Below are 14877 nucleotides of genomic sequence, written 5' to 3' on the forward strand. Positions count from 1 at the left end.
TATATTGACGAAACCCCACCTTTTAATTTTCACCGTTTTAACCTCAGTTTTAACTAACCTTGGTTTCCCACCCTACCTCATTGAACGTGTTAGAAAAAAAATCGTGTTGGACGCCATTTTTTCATTGCTTTGGTTGCGTTCGGTCGATGAAGGTTCGTTTTCGAAGTGCTCGGTTTTTGAAGAAAATTTGATTCGAATTTGCTGAATCTGAAAAGATGGTAAGTAGGTTATCCTGTGCGTTTGTGATTATTGCAAGAAGGCGCCGAAAAAACAGGCTGGATGAGCGACTGAAGGCCGCTGGAAATTGAAATCAAAACTTAGCAAATTGCTCGCCATTTGTTACTGGTTAATACACTCAAACCCCGTTGGTTTGACACCAACTGTTGTCAAACGAACGGGGTCACTTTTTAGTTTGACACCCCTTTTACACGGAGTTCACACATACTACCAAACGTTTGTTTTGATAGTGTGCGTGAGCGCCGTGTAAAAAGTGACAGTTCGTCACTTTTTAGTTTGACTTTGACCAACCAACGGGGTACAAATTAAAAAAGTGTCAAACGAAAAAGTGACCAACCACCGGGGGTTGAGTGTACTGGTTTTTCCTCGGCCAGCCTAGTCTTTTTCAAGACCCCTGCAGGGGGGAAAAATAAGAAAAACCAGTATTAACCAGTAACAAATGGCGAGCAATTTGCTAAGTTTTGATTTCAATTTCCAGCGGCCTTCAGTCGCTCATCCAGCCTGTTTTTTCGGCGCCTTCTTGCAATAATCACAAACGCACAGGATAACCTACTTACCATCTTTTCAGATTCAGCAAATTCGAATCAAATTTTCTTCAAAAACCGAGCACTTCGAAAACGAACCTTCATCGACCGAACGCAACCAAAGCAATGAAAAAATGGCGTCCAACACGATTTTTTTTCTAACACGTTCAATGAGGTAGGGTGGGAAACCAAGATTAGTTAAAACTGAGGTTAAAACGGTGAAAATTAAAAGGTGGGGTTTCGTCAATATATTGACGAAAAGTAAATAAACTGACCAACTATTTTAATGTACTGAAAACGTGTTAACCGATCTGACCACCCCCTCCCAGTCACGGCGTTCTCGCAGGATTCTTACAGAATTCTAGCAGAGCAAAATTATTCTTACTAGAACGCTGCCATCATCTTGCAAGATTTTTGCAAGAATTCTCAGAGAATTCTAGCTCAAATGCAATAACCGGTTCTAGCAGAATCCGGTAAAAGCAACCGGTTTTGTTAGAACCCTGCTAGAATCCTGCTAGAACTGTTCTGACAGGCCATTCTGCTAGAATTCTGTAAGAATTTTGCTAGAATGAGACGGCAAAATTTTCTGCTAGAATCCTGCTAGAATTTTGTAGGAATTTTATTGGTTTTATTTTAAAAGGCAAAATAAAATTTCATTTCGAACAAAATTTATTTCTCAGCTTAATACAAGTCATTTTCGGCTTCAATGCCGGTCGCATCACTTTTCAATACACCAGGCGTCTGTTGATCCTTCGGAAGCACACTTACACACGCGTAGTCCGGGTTGGAAATCTTTGAAGACGATGTTGCGGCCAATGATGCCGAGTAGAGAATCCAGACTCTAGATCCGAGGTCTGAATGTCGCCAAAACTGCAGATCCATGCCTGCAAAGAGCGGAAAAGTAGGTTAGGTTTTTGGTTAAGTTTCATAAATGCCTAAATCTGTTTGCAAAGTGCCGGAATTGTGGGAGTGATGGCTTACCTGCGATGGTGTGTTTCAATCTGCCAGCTATTGATTGAAGTATTGATTTCCGAAAGGATCTCCGGATTGTTCACGGAACTCAAATTACCTAAGTATCCACCAGTGTTTTTTTTTCGCGAAAAAAAACGTCCATCTTGTTCAAATGGTCGAAACAGAACAGATTTGAACCGGTAAAAAGTCAGCCAATCAGTGAGCAGTATTTTCTATAAGAAAATTCTTGCAAAATTCTTACAGAATTCTGACAAGGCTGCTAGAATCATTCTAGCAGGATTCTTACAGAACCAATTCTGTAAGAAAATCTCGTATCTGGGCTAGACTAATCCTAACTTAAAACAAAAAAAAAATAAATTCATTGAAATATTCAAAATCACTAGAACGAGTAAACTACGAACTGTATTTTAAGATGAATGCTCCAAGCGTTCTTACTTGTTCTTGGCGAGTTTTGCAACCACGCAGTGTTGTTGTCATCTCGATGAAAATGCTCAAAGGTTCTTGTGGTGAAAACAGGTCATTACTGCCTTCATTCGTTGTTGCTGGTTGGTTTTCCCGCGGTTGCTGACTGAAGCCTGGAGGTGTTGTATTCTCTGCAAATCTTTGCCGCTGATTCAACGGCAATGGCTGCAGATTTGGAACCACTCGAACAGATCCCGCTCCAGGTGACGCCAAAGCAGGAAAATTCACGTCAGTGTATGCTGGTGGTGTTTTGCGATGATTTGGTTGGTGCCTCGTCGTCGCTTGCTGGCGAATTTTTACAAACTCAGCACGTTTTGGGCAGCTTCGATTCTTGGTAGAATGGTCGCCGCCGCAATTGAAGCATTTGGCTTCGATGTTCTCGTTGATTGTTTTGCAAGCTTCAGTTTTGTGCTCACCTCCGCAGGTTGCACAACGACTCTTGATGAAACAGTTCCTTCCACCATGCCCAAACTGCAAGCAGTTTGAACATTGCGTCACGTCACGGTGCACTGGACGATAACGTTCCCAAGTCACTATGATGTTGAATATTGCCCGAACTGCCTTCAGCTCAGACGGCGTTGTCGATCCTTTCTCGAGATGAACCAGGTACAGTTGATCACGATACTTGATGTCCTTGTTGTGTCTCGTCATCTTAAAGACTTCTATCACGTTCAACTTAAGAGTTTTGAGCTCTTCTTTCAACACACTCACATCCATGTCGTACAGGCCTCGGAGGACTTGTTTCATGGGGCGTTTACCTGGATCGTCATGGCTGTAGTATTCAATCTTTGTGTTGTTCAGGAAATCCCGAACGTAGTTGTAATCCTTTCTGGTAGGTAGCAGAATTTTGAGTCCATCAGCACACAAGCGAATGGAAGCACGTAAAGCACCAGATTTGATAAATCCGGTTAGCCACTTTCGCACCGAATCCGATGACGATGTTTTCACAAAAATGGGTGGCAACTTTTCCCGTCGTTCAAATTCTTCCTTCTCGCTCACGTCCACAGGGAGGGTAGCGAACTGGTTTCCAGACGAACTTGTTAACTCGTGTCGACTGCATCAAAGACCTCGGCGTAATGATGGACCACAAGCTCACCTTCGACAAGCATGTCGCTGTCACTTCCGCTAAGGCCTTTGCAACGCTGGGATTCCTTCGACGTAACACGGTGGACTTCGAGAACATTCGGGCACTTAAAACGCTGTACATCTCTCTGGTACGAAGTATTCTCGAGTATGCTGTGCAAGTCTGGGCACCGCATTACGCAGTTCTGTGTGACCGCTTGGAGAAAGTGCAGAAAATTACACTATACGCTCTACGTCGCCTGCCCTGGAGGAACCCTGCGTACCTAACAAGTTACGATGACCGCCGAAGATTACTACAATTAGAATCTCTAGAACATCGCCGGATTTTCCTGCAACGTCTGTTTGTGTTTGACGTTCTTACAAACCGAGTAGACTGCCCGGAGATCCGTCAGAAAATGAGCCTTCACGAGCTCCAACGTGCGCTGAGAACCTACCTGCCGTTTAGGATCGCTAGGCACACTACCGTTTACGGACAAAACCACCCGATCGATCGCTGCTGCCGTTATTTCAACCCAGTTTGGTGCTTTTTTAATTTCGACATGAAAAAAGAACTATTTAAAACTAAAATTAGAAACGTGTTGTGACGTACCTTTATGTTTTTAATGTTTTATATCTGTTTATACGTTTAGTTTATAAGTATATACAGTCTGTGCGGCATAATGCCGAAGACGGTGACAAATAAATAATTTTGAGCGTCCTTGCTCAAACTGCCTGGCTTGGCAGGTAGCGCTTCGGCATTCTTTAGCTTCTTCAAATCTGCCGATCCTGCTGGTGAGGACCGCTTCTTTTTCTTGCCCTGAGGCATTTTTGCACTTTTTAAGCACTTTTAAGGAGCTAATATCCAGGAGTACCTCACTGATTGGTGGTCCACAAAGGAATGATGATGTCCTTGTTGTTCTACTCTAGTTCTTAAGATTATTTTCATTCCTATTTGAGTTTTATAAAATATTTTGAGAAAAATCGTTGCAGTTTCACACAAACATAAAATTTCACGGGATTTCACGGAAAAAGCCAAATTTCGCGGATTTCACGCTGTCCGCGAAATCGTGAAATTTCACTAACCCTAGTAATGGCACTTCAAAAAGTTCAACTCCAAGTTGCACGCACTCACTCTCACTTTTAATTTCTCGATAAAAATTGTCACACAACCGAGGTTCAATTTTATTTTCTCGAACCGGTTCAAAAATCAAACCCCTTTCTTTCGACCTTCCCATTCCAACTCCGCTTGCCTTCAAACCTGTCAAATCACTTGACGTGTGTGCGAGTTGGTGCATGGCAAGAAGGAGATGAAGACGTCGTCGTCATTTTCTCAAAAAAAAATTTGCGATCTGCTGAAGGAAAAATGAAAACTTTGCCCCGGTCGCTGCGCTGCTGCTACAGTGTCCGTGCTTAATTCGACGTAATTGTGGGTGTTAATCCGCTACGCCTGGCAGTCCCAAAAGTGGTTCAAATTAGAGCTCCGTGAAAGCGAAAAGGGTAGGTCCTAGATTTTGTGCACCGTAATTAACCTCACAATTTGCGTGTGATGGTGTTTTCTTCGATTTTCCTCTCTTTCGCTGGCGAAATTGGCTGCAAAAAGTGCCAATTTGGTATTTAAATTGTGGCGAGGATGGGACGGTTGGTCGTGAAAAAGTTACGTTCTTTGTCGCAGAATCGTTTCTAGGTCACACGCCACTGCTAGATCACCTTGGGAGGGGGTGGGGGTATGAGGAGGGGGGACCATGTTTTCTTCTTTGTTTTGGTTAATGTTGCTTCTTTTTACGGTGCTGTTCCAGGGTTTGAACGTGGTTCGCCAGCATGGTGAAGAAGAAGCAGTGCGAGTTTAAGGACGAAGACTCGTCGACGGAGTCGAACGATGACGCGCGCGTCCGGAATCCGGCCGCCGGGGAGGTGTGCGTGCACGTGAAGAACTCGATCCACACGCAGACGGTGCGCAAGCGGGTCAAGTCGGCCGGCGGGTTGGACCAGGCGTGCGGCAAGTGTGCGGAGAGCAAGAGCGCGGGGAGGGCGGATCCGGGCCCGGAACCGTTGGTGAGCGATCTGCTGGACTACGACGAGCCGGATCCGAGCCTGTGGATGTGCTTGAAGTGCGGGTCGCAGCTGTGCGGACGGTCCGTGAATCAGCACGCGCTGGAGCATTACAAGGTGGGCGATTCCGGGAAATGAGCGGCGCTTATCGGAGAAGATAAGATTAATTGGAATTTTACTTCTTTCTTTTTCAGACTCCCCGCTCGGAATCGCACGCGCTCTGCCTCAACACGACCCGCTTCCAGGTGTGGTGCTACCAGTGCGACCAGGAGGTCAACCCGAAGGCGGTGCCCCGGCTCGCCGACATCGTCGACTACGTCCGCCAGGAAGCCAAAGTGGCCGCGATGAAGAACGTAACGAGCGTGGAACAGCCGCCGCCGCCGCCGCCGACAATTGAAAATCTGGAGCAAACCATCGCCAGCGCGGTCAACTCGATCCGGACGCTGGCTGCCGGTGGGGACGGGGATTCGACGGCCGCTTCCAGCGGCGTTACGAACAGTACGATGGTTTACGGGCCGCAGCCCAAGCCGGCGACGACGTCGGCGCCGAATTATCGTGACATTCGGTTGGACATTGGCGGAGGCGGAACCGGACGGAAGTTGCCTGCGATTGCGACGAGCAGCTTGTCCATCGTGGACAGTTTGCCGCGGCTGCGAGGACTGTCGAATTTGGGCAACACCTGCTTCTTCAACGCCGTTGTTCAGTGTCTGACGCGGACGCCGTATCTGCTGGACGTGCTGCGGGAATCTTCCGTTCAAGGGGAAAAGTTCCAGCTTCCCGGAGGTCCGCTCAAGCTGAAAGATGGAACGGTGACCGAGTTGAGTCCAATCAGCGGCGAGCTGAACCCGTGGGGATCGTTCACGCAAGTGCTGGCCGAGTCCCTGTCCGAGCTGCAATCCGGCGGCGGAGTCTTCTCCCCGTCGAAACTCTTCTCCCAACTCACCAACAAATGGCCCCAATTTGCCGGCATGGACCAGCACGACTCGCACGAGCTGCTCCGGCACCTGCTGGAAAGTGTCCGCAGCGAAGACCTGCGCCGTTACCAGCTGGTCATCCTCCTTTCCCTCGGCTACGGCAAGCGCGTCGACCCAAACACCGTCGAGGACACCATGAAGGAAAAGATCAAATTCTACGGCACGCAAGCCTCCGACCGCATCCTCGGCCCCGAACCGGTGTTCCGTGGCTTCCTCGTGTCCACCCTAACCTGCCAGGACTGCTACCACGTCTCCGCGCGGCACGAGTCCTTCCTCGACCTGTCACTCCCAATCAACTCGGAGAAACCGCAACCCCCAATCCGGCGAAAAGGCAGCCCCGAACCCGACTACGGCTACAGCGCGTCCACTTCCGGCGGAGCCACCCCAAAGCCCCTCAGCAGCCGCGAACGACGCCGCATCAAAAAGGCCACCAAAACAAAAGAAAAAGCCGAAAAAACCCAACAAATCAACAACGACCTTTCGGGAGAACCCGAAGCCGACGACAAAGGCGGCGAAGCCGCCGCCCCCGAATCCGACAAGGACGACGACGGCATGTCGGACGCGGACGTCGAGGACAACCTGACGGACGATTCGCAGCCGAAAAAGAGCGTCGACCAAAACGGCAACCAATCGGGTGGTCCGGAAAAGCGTGACGACGCGCCGGAGAATCCGAACAAAGAGGGCGAGTCGTCGAACGTGGTGTGCGAGCTGGGGCTGAGTGCGGAGGGGGTGGCCAACATGATGGAGAAGATGAGCCTGGAGCAGCAGGAGGCGAAGGCCAAGGCACGCCGGCAGCGCACCGTGAGTCATGCCGACTGGGGGAACACGCTGGCGCCGCGCTACCAGTGCGAGGACAACGAGTGTTCGATCCAGTCCTGTTTGAATGCGTTCACGGCGGTGGAGCTGATGGCGGGGAACAATAAGGTGTGCTGCGACGCGTGTACGGAGCGGATCAACGGCAAGGATGGGAAGTCGGTGAACACGAACGCGACGAAGCAGTTTTTGATTTCGTCGCCGCCGGCGGTTCTGATATTGCACTTGAAGCGCTTCCAGGTAAGTTTGTATCTCTTTATCGGGTCGTGGTGTCGACAGAATCTCAAAAAACAAAATGTTAAGTGTCAAGTTTCATAATTAAATAGTTTACAAACTAAACAAAATCGAAAACTTATAAAATGTAATTGAAGATCAAAATACCTTATGAAAATTCTGCAATTATCCACTTTTAAATTATCAAATTGAATAATTTATAAAACTATTAGGAATTACTGAATATCAAAATCTGTAAACCTTATGAAAATGTTTCAAAATATTGTATGAACTTTTGCAAAATCATGAAAAACTGTATTACAAATAACGATCGTTTAAGAATGCCGGTCTAAACAGTACGATTGAGTTTAGAGATCGTCGATTCAAATATAACATTTTTCGAGTTTTGGAGAATACTATTTTTTGTATTATCCTCACTTTTCAAAAGTTCTTAAATAAATGTTTCTCTAAATTTTGGTAGGGAATATTGCTGGTCTTTTTCGAGAAAAATATGTTAAGAAATGGTGTTTTAAAAACTGTGCACGTAAAAAAAAACTAATTTCCATTTTTTGCCTTCCTCACTTTACTGAGGAAAGGCTATAAAATCACTCGAAAAACGAACTTTTTAGTTAGACCTCCTAGACCTACCTTCATTTGTACATATCGACTCAGAATCACCAGCTGAGCAAATGTCTGTGTGTTTGGCTGTATGTAGACATGTGTACCAAATCAATGTCACTGGAACATCTTGTCACAGGCTCAACCGACTTTCGCCGGAATGGTTTTAATCGATCCGTCTTAACGTCCCCTAAGTTGCTATTTAAATTCATGCAGTTTTACCATGTATTTAAAAAGTTATGTTAAAAAAACTATTTCATATTAAATTAAAATTATGGTAAAAAGGGTGGGGGTTTCATGAAAGTCACAAGTTATATATTTTTAGAAAGCATATGAGAAGACCTTTCTTGTGGATTAAGAATTTTCATGATCTGACTTACCTATCTAAAATTACAAGCAGTTTAAAAATGGTCTGAATTGGGTCCTAAAATGAAGCTTAGATTGCTGATATTATTGTTTACAGCGATAAAGCTTATTTTTCTGAGGTCACCCCTTTGTACGAGCACAAAGAGTTTAAAATGGATTTTTAAATCAATTTTGAAAAATTAACCTCGCGGTCCTTCTTGACAGAAAAGCTCCTACTTGACAGCTCGTTCCAAGGGGACCATAGTTGATCCATCGAAAAAGTGTTGTCTTGTCAAAAAAAAATTTGCATTAAAATGAAAAAAAGTGATCAGAAATGGTTTTTAATCGTGTTTTTTACCGTTGTACATAAAAATTGACATAGGACTTTAGTACCCAATTCACATAACCTCAACTGGTCGGGTCTGATCGCCACGAAAAAAGCCTTGTAGAGGGATGCCATTTTCCTGAAAGGCGGTGTCTGTATAATCTTGACAAAAAGTCTGTAGGAAGTCTGTTTTTTTTTACTCGTCACTTATTTTTATTTGAACCTCTTAGGTGCTGCGATCACGTTAGGGGAGATTCATAAACCATGTGGACAATGGAGTACCCGTCGCGATTGGTAGTGAGCAATGTATTTCTTACGGAGCGAACTGTCAAACTACCAGTCGAATCGGGTATTCCATTTAGGGGATTGTAATCACTCTATAAATGAGAGGAAGGCACCAACCACCTAAAGGTGGATTAAGTTAGTTTTTTAATGTATGAAAAACTTAACTTATTGTCATCAAGAAATCATCTTGACTTTTTATACGGTCTAAAAGCCAATTCAAGCTTTGAAGGAGGTATTAGACTATGACAAATAAACAAACAAACTGCACTTTTTCCTGTTTGACAGTTTGCCAAACTCTCAAACTTGTTTGTGGAAAGCAAAATAATGCAGACAAACAAAGAAAGCAGACAAACTGTCAAAAAGTGCGAGTTTGTTTGCCGTAGTCTAATATCTCCTTGCGTGTATCCCGCTTACTCAAATAATGGGAGTTTTAAACGCGAGTTTTCTTTTTCCAGAGTGATCAAAAATACTAATATTTTTTTCCTGAATAGGCTCTTTGTTTCACTGTGTCTTTTGCCTATTTTGATTGTTTTGCTTAGAATAACTCAACAATGGGAGCGTTCTTTTATTACGTAACGCAAAAAAATGGATTTTGGGACTTCCTCGCCTCTTATCGTAACAAAATGTTCTTACAAATTTCCCCCTTCCCAACTGCGTTACGTAACAAACGGAAAAACGGAATCGACGTAACACCTTATTATGTGGCCCTCTTAAACCTTGCGGTTTCGTCAACGGATCCACAGGCGTGTATCGTTCTTTTTGCGACAAGACTCCGCCTCCCGGGTCTCCTAAGTGTGAAGGTATGGCACGGGGAGAGGGCACCGAAAACCTATATTTACACTTAGAATTTATTTGCGTCCGCCTCGGGATTCGAACCGGCGACCTCTGGATTGTGAATCCAGTGCGCGGTCCGATTGATCCACACAGGCAGACAGTTACGTAACAAAAGAACGTTCCTTAACCTAGAAAGGTTTTGAAGTGATTTGGACATTTTAAATTCGAGGTGGCGGCCAAAATGATGGTAATGAAATACTAAGAAATTGAGTACCCGATTCGAGTGGTAGAAATGACAGTTCTCCTTTTAGGTTTTACGTACAGTGAGTCGAATATTTGTCCAACTTTGAACTTTTGATAACTTTGTTTAGCTAGTTTATATTAAAAATTGGTTTGAATTTAGTTTTTTAAAGTAAAACTTATCAAAACATAAGTTTATGCACAACTATTTTTATAAAATTGCTATTTTATGTTGTAAGAGTCCCTATTGAACAAGTTTCAACAGTATTTGTTCAAAATTTACATTGTTTTCATCTTTTTGCCTTTCTTACTAAAGAAAGGTATAGGTTTTACTTTATGGCTGGACGTTATTTTCATCTCCGTAAATAAGACGATACAGCATGAATATTAATCGGAAAAATTGCCAAAAAATTACACTGCATTGATTTTCGACGCTTTGTCGCCAAGTTGTCAAGTTGAGCTTCGAATACTGGCGCGAGAATGCTGGCGCATATATATTTGGGCTCGACTTATACTTGCTTGTAGTAGCTTGTCTACCGATGTTTCAGTCAACGTGTAAGATATCGTAGCTTTTCGGTTTATTTTGTTCTGTCCGTTTTTGCATAACTGTCCAATGTTTATGCAAAAACTTTTGTGACGTAGGACATTCATCCGGGTACAAACAATTTGTTTCCCGTGTGCTCCTAAAATCGCATTTAAGTAGGCTTCATTTTGTCGTGATTGCTTAAGTTTATTTAACATAGTTCATTGGATTCCAATAGGAGTTTCGAAGCTTCTAAGCTTTATATCGTTTTCAAATTTTTCAATGTTCGCGACGCCAATTCGTGATTAAAAGCGCAAAAATTCCGACAGATGGCGCGAAGCATCGAAGAATGACGATTCAAATTTTCGCTGTTCGGTTACATAGGAATGCAAACTTAAAATTGAATTTACAGCTCTTAGAACAACTTTTGAGAAAAAATTCAAGTAGTACGAGTGTAAACTTTTTGCACTCTATAAATTAACGCAATAAAAAAAATTGAAAAAAAATAATTTTGAAAAAATAATATTGTTTACCAATTTTTTTTATTGCGTTAATTTATAGAGGGCAAAAGGTTTACACTCGTACCACTTGATTTTTTTTTTCAAAATTTGTTCTAAGAGCTGTAAATTCAATTTTTAGTTTGCATTCCTATGTAACCGAACAGCGAAAATTTGAATCGTCATTCTCCGATGCTTCGCGCCATCTGTCGTAATTTTTGAGCTTTTAATCGCGAATGGCTATCTACCTAAGGTATTGCGATTGAGTGTGTAGTGGTGCGGTTGTAAAAATAGCTATCTCTGACTCTCTCACTTTCGTAGATGCTGAATGGCAAGTTTCCCACTGTGCGGTTAACTCGGTTTTGCTTTGTGCCTGCTTTGTTCGGTTTTTGGGCTCGTACCAAAACTAGAAAATCAAAACCACGGTGTGCGTCGTCACTGGCGCATGGGAAGCTTGCCATGCTTGCGTTTGTCATAAATGCTTGTTTGATTAAGAATTTGTACGATTTAAAATATTCTATTGGTGAAAATTGCGTTTTCAAATTCTTTTAGAAAACACATCATTAATAATACCTTGCTTTCATCATACGATTTTTAGTATCAAGTCGATGTTATGAATTGAAATAAGTTAAATTCTTTAGTAAGAAAGGCTCTATCTTACCCCTCAAAATCAAAATCAAATTATTCGCTCTACAGCTTTGCCTTGGCGTTCCCGATTTCGGGATTCCTACTCGAAACTAGGTGTCCGAAGGCTTGATTGTTGAGGCAATTGCAAACCTCTTTTTACACCTAAGCTTCCATCCACCCCGGGATTCGAACTGACGACCTTTGGATTGTGAGTCCAACTGCCTACCAGCGACTCCACCGGGACAGGACCCAGGGAGACGACTCCTACACCTGGACTGAGCTATCGACCTAACCTCTAGGTTAGACCGGGGCCAACATTTACTTCCCCATCCGACGGAAGGCGTGATCAGACAAATCTCGTCTCAACATTTGCCACCGGGACCTTCTGGGATCGAACCCAGGTCGGCATCGCTGCACCTAACCAATCAACTCTATCGGAAATCTGAAGCGAAATTCAATTCGAAGCGTTTACGATTTACTATTGTTGCGTTTGAAACTGAATCCGTTAACGATTGGTAATAATTTTGTAAAAATATTGGTAATAATTTTTTGGTTTGATTTCAACATCTTTTGACAAATATTTGCATCGCCTAACAAAAAAAAAAAATGCACCCGTTTAAGGCTTTCTTTACTAGTTAACATTTTTTAGTTTAGATAAAGGAAATAGAGCTTAAGGCTCTGGAAAGCATTATTCCCGATCGACCATTTGGCGGCCATGTTTGTTTTAGAAAAATATTCAAATCTTGATTCAGAATGTATCAATAAAAAAATTGGTTTCTTTGTGTTGTTTGTAGAATAATTTTACATAAAGTGATTATTTTTTCATTTCAATTTACTACCACCTTCTACCACCTTGAACTGGAAAATATCGGAATGTAAAAATCTTTGACTCTGAATATATTATTATTTTTTAATGTGTACTGGTAATTTGGTACTAAAGCCCTATGTAAATTTTTATGTAGAGAGGTAAAAAACTCAATTAAAAACTTTTCTGATTACTTTTTTTTTTACTTAAATGCAAACCAATTTTACAAGACAACATTTTTTTGATGGACCAACTATGGTTCCCTTGGAACGAGCTGTCATGTAGGAACCTTTCTGTCAAGAAGGGCCGTGAAGTTAATCTTTAAATATTGATTTTAAAAATCAATTTTAAATCCTTTGTGGTCGTTCAAAGGATATTGGTACTCAGAAAAATAAGCTTTATCGTTGTGAACAATAATATCTCAAATTAAAGCTTAATTTTAGGTCCCAATTTTAGGATTAAAAAACTTCGGAATTTAGGTACTTAAAATTTAAGAACAAAAGAAACTAAGAACTAAAAAAATTCAACGTCAATATTAATATAGCGCTAACACTATAATAGTATTATTTTAAATTGTCAATTTTGTGTTAGCGACGATTTACAAAATTTAAAATTCAGAAGTCTATAATGTGTTTCTCAAATCAAAATTTATATTTTTTTCAACAATCATTTTTTTTTTGTTGATCTGTTGAATTAACAAAAACCAATTGTTACAGCTCAAAACAAAACTTTTTTTTAATTTCTTAAATTACTTTATTCAAAGTAACATAGGTTTGCAAGAAAATTATTCAATACAATTTTGCAGATTTGCTTGCTTTAAAAAAATAAAACTGGCTGATAACCTGGACGCCGGTTATTTTTTTTTATAATTTGAGTCGACACCATGCTACGATAGCCAACATTCAACACTTCAATTACTAATAAGCTATCCACCACCCTTTCCAGGTCGGCCCCCGTGGCATGTTCCGCAAGATGACCAAAACCGTCACCTTCCCGTTCGTCCTCGACATCGCCCCGTTCTGCGGCTCGCGCGTCAAAAAGCTCCCAACGGTGCGTCCCGGCCAGAAGAAGCTCCTCTACTCGCTGTACGGCATCGTCGAACACTCCGGCACGATGCACGGTGGCCACTACGTCGCCTACGTCAAGGTCCGTCCCCAGCTCGCCAAGGACGACCCCCGGTGGACGTTCCTGCCGAAGGGCTCCAAAGCCGAGCTGGACCAAAAGGACGAGGAGGCCATCCAGCTGGAGAAGGAACTGGCCCGGGAGCAGGCCCGCGGAATGACGGCGGCGGCCGCAGCCCGTGACAGCGACGACGCGCTCACCTCGTCCAGCAGCACCTCGTCGAGCCGATCGTCCACCGGAACCACGTCCGACGGGGAAGAGTGCGAAGGTGCGGTCGGTTACACGCCCAAGCCGGAACTGCTGCCGGACGTGGATCCGCCGCCCGGCAAGTGGTACTACGTGTCCGATAGCCACGTGCGCGAAACGACCGAGGACAGCGTGCTGAACGCCCAGGCCTACCTGCTGTTCTACGAGCGGATCTTCTAAGCGTTATTTTTCCCCTCTTTTTTTTTTTTGGTGCATTTATCAAACAGTGCAGAGCGTCAACGGCCGTAAAACACACACAGTTTTGTTTTGTTACAACACAATTATTGAGAAAGCGGAAGCGAACAAAAAAAAACCCACAATCAACCAATCCCCTTTTCTCCTCTTCTTCTTGATGATGAAATTGTGTGCGAGTGTGTATTTTATCGTAACTTATTTTAAAAAATGAGAAAAAATTAACAAGAAATCAATCAAGTTCTGCTACTTCCCCAAATCAAGTGTTATTCAAAAAAGCTATCCATTTAAAGAAAAAAAAAAAAATGAAAATTTAAAATCCATTTAGAAGTTGTAGGGTTCTCTAGAGCGCTAAACGAAACTGCATAAAAATAAGCTGGAGTTATGCATGATTAGTAATGATAGGTTTAGAAACAGGCATAAACTTTTACTCGCTGCAAATAAGAAGAAAAAAAAAAGAAATGGGATGACATTTTGAAAAATAAATTGATTCAAACAAGCATGGCAAGTGCATTACTTCTAGCAAGTAAGCGGAAGAGTTAGAAATAAAGAACGATGATAACCACAATACGCAAAGAAACAACAATAAAGGGAAAATAAAACAGAATCAATTTTCAAAACTCTTATTGCCTAGCGATCCAACCGCAGTAGGGAGTCGCTAAAAGAAGCAAGTTAAAAATATATTATACATGATTAATTGTAATTTACCGCAAAACTACTTTTTTTCGAAATAAATCTGATTCATTGCTGCAGAAAACTAAAAGCGTTTTATTCCGTTTTATTATGGAGCGTTATTTTATTACGTAACGCGATTTTTTTTTACAAATTCAATCATTTTTTTCAGCTTATCAAATCTTTCCGTCCCAACAGCATTAGGTAATATAAGAACGCTCCCTTATCGCAATTCGCAATTCGCAATTTTCAGTGTAAGAACGGGCCTTGACCGATCTTATGCACCAGGTTCCCGACGAA

General features: G+C 42.7%; 1 protein-coding gene across 1 annotated transcript; it reads left to right on the plus strand.

Annotated features, from left to right (window-relative positions):
- Nucleotides 1–4510: 4510 nt before the first annotated feature.
- Nucleotides 4511–14657, plus strand: LOC6043383 (ubiquitin carboxyl-terminal hydrolase 16). Its single transcript, XM_038260126.1, has 4 exons — nucleotides 4511–4754; nucleotides 5054–5423; nucleotides 5501–7333; nucleotides 13291–14657. Exons 2-4 carry the CDS (start codon nucleotides 5076–5078, stop codon nucleotides 13891–13893), a joined length of 2784 nt encoding a protein of 927 aa, XP_038116054.1. The 5' UTR covers nucleotides 4511–4754; nucleotides 5054–5075; the 3' UTR covers nucleotides 13894–14657.
- The last annotated feature ends 220 nt before the right edge of the window (nucleotides 14658–14877 follow it).

This window comes from Culex quinquefasciatus, chromosome 1, assembly GCF_015732765.1.
Source record: "Culex quinquefasciatus strain JHB chromosome 1, VPISU_Cqui_1.0_pri_paternal, whole genome shotgun sequence".
Lineage (NCBI taxonomy): Eukaryota > Metazoa > Arthropoda > Insecta > Diptera > Culicidae > Culex > Culex quinquefasciatus.